This window comes from Sinocyclocheilus rhinocerous, unplaced genomic scaffold (genome assembly GCF_001515625.1).
Source record: "Sinocyclocheilus rhinocerous isolate Xijiao unplaced genomic scaffold, SAMN03320098_v1.1 scaffold2034, whole genome shotgun sequence".
In the NCBI taxonomy this organism is placed as follows: domain Eukaryota; kingdom Metazoa; phylum Chordata; class Actinopteri; order Cypriniformes; family Cyprinidae; genus Sinocyclocheilus; species Sinocyclocheilus rhinocerous.
This window is the reverse complement of record NW_015637139.1, coordinates 86,924-90,570: the sequence shown is the minus strand read 5'-3', so window position 1 is coordinate 90,570 and position 3,647 is coordinate 86,924. Positions and strand designations below refer to the sequence as shown.

General features: G+C 39.9%; 1 protein-coding gene across 1 annotated transcript in view; it reads left to right on the top strand.

Annotated features, from left to right (window-relative positions):
• The window catches only part of LOC107748599 (glycine N-methyltransferase-like), a 44,005-nt gene that overhangs the window by 23,552 nt on the left and 16,806 nt on the right, over positions 1–3,647 (top strand). The window contains exon 2 of the mRNA XM_016563477.1: positions 388–515. Coding sequence (XP_016418963.1) covers positions 388–515 — 128 coding nt within the window. The remainder of the gene's footprint in view (positions 1–387; positions 516–3,647) is intronic.

The following is a 3,647-nucleotide window of genomic DNA, read 5'->3' as shown; positions in this document are numbered from 1 at the left end:
GAAACACACAGCGTCTCCCTGACATGGCTGCTTCAACACTAACTGCGGTTACTGAAACCACGCCTTCTTTCTTTGCGTGCACATTTGGGCGCATTATGCAAATATTCCCACATAGTGAGGTAGATATGTGGGGGCGTGTTAGAACCAGCCGTTCAACTTCAGGGATCTTATCTATGCACAATCAGCTTGTAACACTCCAAAGAGAAAGGAAAACTTGAAATCGCATCATATGACCCCTTTAACATTTACCAGAAATTCCTGGAAATATAGTGAAACTGTTGTCTATCCTGCCTAAACCTATTCAAACTCTGTTTTTCAACAGCTCTGATCAATACCACCAAGAGAGTCCAATCTATGCCTTCCTCCAATATATGTTTTTTTTTTAAGGGTGGATTCCATCATGTTGGTAGAAGAGGGATTCAAGGTGGTTAGTGTGGATGCCAGTGACAAAATGCTCAAATATGCTCTTAAAGAGAGATGGGAGAGGAGAAAAGAGCCCGCCTTCGATAACTGGGGTAAGTGGAGATCCCTGTTTTGAGTGGGTGACTTTACTGTTATGCAGGGGTGTGAAGTAACGAATTACAGATACTCACGTTACAGTCATTAAGTAGTTTTTTATCAGTAATTGTACTTTTTTGAGTAGTTTAAAAATGGTGTACTTTTACTTGAGTACATTTTAAGTGATGTATTGGTACTTTTACTCCGTTATTTTCCTCCGTTTGTGATCGTTACATGCTCTAACTTAATATGTTAAGGTAAATTTCGGATTTCTGCTTACTAAATGATTTATATATATGCTTGCCTATCTACACGGCCTAAATTTGGTGTGAGGTTGCGGGTATTGCGTACGTCAATACTCAGGAGTACTTTTAAATAGGCTACTCTTTTACTCTTACTCAAGTAGCTTTTTGGACATGTACTTTTACTGTACTCACACTACATTTTTTGGAAGGGAATGGTACTTTTACTTGAGTATATTTTTTCAGTACTCTTTCCACCACTGCTTTTATGTGAGAATCAGTTAAATGTTTCTTCATGGTCTGGGGTCTCATTTATAAACATCGTGTATGCACAAAATGGGTATAGAAATATCAGTAGCCCCTCACTGCAGAACAAAGATCCAGGGGGCGGGGTTGGATCCACATCTAGGGGGTGGAGATGGGTGGGTTTAGGGAGCAGGGGGTGGAGACGGGTATGTTTTGTCAGGATAATTCAGGAAAAGACTAGAGATACAGTTGCAAGTGTTCAAAAGGTTTATTTTCTATAGACCAAACCGGTCACAGCATAAAGACTACAGCAAAAGTGAGGGTGCAGATAATTCCTCAGCAACGCAGGGACTACAATGGGCAGATGACTGAGAACCGGACAACAGTCACAGGAACAACGGACTCCACAGAGAAAGCAAGAGTTCCTCACAGTAACATGTGGTTCCACAATAGTGCAGCAGTCACTCCACAGGAATCATCCACAACGCACTGAGTCAAAGTGCAGCAGACAGGAGAACACTGAACAGAGAACGAGAGTGAGCAAACAACGATCCAACAGGGAATGAACAACAAACAACTCAATATAAAGGGTGCAGCTGATCATCACCAGCTGACCCTGATCGCTAATCAGAGATCATGAGTTGCCCAGCAACGCAGGTGACAGCAAAACACACACACAAAACAAAGAAGGAATCCACAGACCTGCGAACCGTGACAGGTTTAGGTATATGTAAGGTGAGAAGAGTTGGATCTGGATCCAACCTCGCCACCTGGATTTTGTGTTCTGCAGTGAGGACCATCAGAAATATGCGTACGCAATTTTCCGCGCACATATCGGGATTTATAAAAAATAAACTTGGCGTAAATATGTACGGACATTCTAGTACGCACTCCTTTTCCTGGAGTGAGAAAAGTAATGAAGTAAACAATGATTTTAAACTCTGTTTTCATTTCGATATACACATTTACATAAAATATTCCACTCTCATTAATGGAAATAAGCACTGAAATTACATAAAATCATTACGCAGAAGTTAAACAAATTAAATTAATTTAGACATTTTTATAGTGGATGGGCTTGATCAATTTTCCTGTGGCATGCTAATGACAGCGAGGAGTGCAATAGGTGCACAAATAATCCATCTTTAAACTAAACTGCAGATCTCATGTTATGAGAAAATATTTTTAGCGAGAACAGTGATCAATGATGTGCACTTACTTCGATATTATGGCAGACACTGCTGGATTTAGCGGTCGAACGGTCCATTGTCCGGCTTGGATAGGTCCAGTGATAATAGCTTACTGTACAACCACAGCACGGAGGTGTTGATGTCGTGTGTATGCATCTCCACAACATTATGAAAAATACCACTGTATTTGAAGGATACAACTTTAAGAAAATGGTAATTTGCACATTTCCTTTTTAAAATACTTTGTCAGTGGCGCGCCGAGTCAGACAATTGTATTTACACTGCAATATTTAACATAGGCTAAAAATAGCTAAAAGATGTTCACCTTATCAGCAAAACTGCATAAATTTAATTCGATTTAAATTGTTTAAAACACTATAAGGATACTGGATGATTTTAGCAATAATAGTGTATGGCACAAATGGCATTTATAGTCCGTATCTCATATTCCCTTAATGTCTTTTACCTTTGACAGTGTTGAACAGTGTCACGTGAATGGAATGTGCATGGAAATGATATGCTGATAAAACTAGGCGTTTTAAGCTCCATATGGTGATTTCGGGGAGGCGCACGCACAATCTTCCCATGACTGGGATTTATAAAGGGATTTTTGCGCAGGTTCTGGCGTACACATGGTTTTATAAATCGAAAAACGTTTGTGCCTACGCAAAATCTAGCATTTGTGCGTACGTACACTTTTAGGATGAAATCTACGTTTAGTTTTATAAATGAGACACCTGGGCCTTTTTGTCCTACGAATGAAATTTAGAATTTGCCTAAGTACAAGAAAATCCGTATTTATCAAACGTGGGATGATTTTAGCAATAATAGTGTATGGCACAAATGGCATTTATAGTCCGTATCTCATATTCCCTTAATGTCTTTTACCTTTGACAGTGTTGAACAGTGTCACGTGAATGGAATGTGCATGGAAATGATATGCTGATAAAACTAGGCGTTTTAAGCTCCATATGGTGATTTCGGGGAGGCGCACGCACAATCTTCCCATGACTGGGATTTATAAAGGGATTTTTGCGCAGGTTCTGGCGTACACATGGTTTTATAAATCGAAAAACGTTTGTGCCTACGCAAAATCTAGCATTTGTGCGTACGTACACTTTTAGGATGAAATCTACGTTTAGTTTTATAAATGAGACCCCTGGGCCTTTTTGTCCTACGAATGAAATTTAGAATTTGCCCAAGTACAAGAAAATCCGTATTTATCAAACGTGCGCACGCAGTTCGTACACACATGAGAAAGCAATCATTGTTGATAAATCCCACATGTGCGTAAGTAACATGCTCCTTCACTTGCATTCGGAAACGTCATTTGCATTCGGAAACGCCTCCAATGAACCATATATGGTGACAACACCTCCCTTTATAAATCACGTGAATGTATGTGTCCTCACCGAAATCATGGCAAAGAAAGCGGTACCGACTGAGAAGCCATTCTGTGCTCTCACTCTTA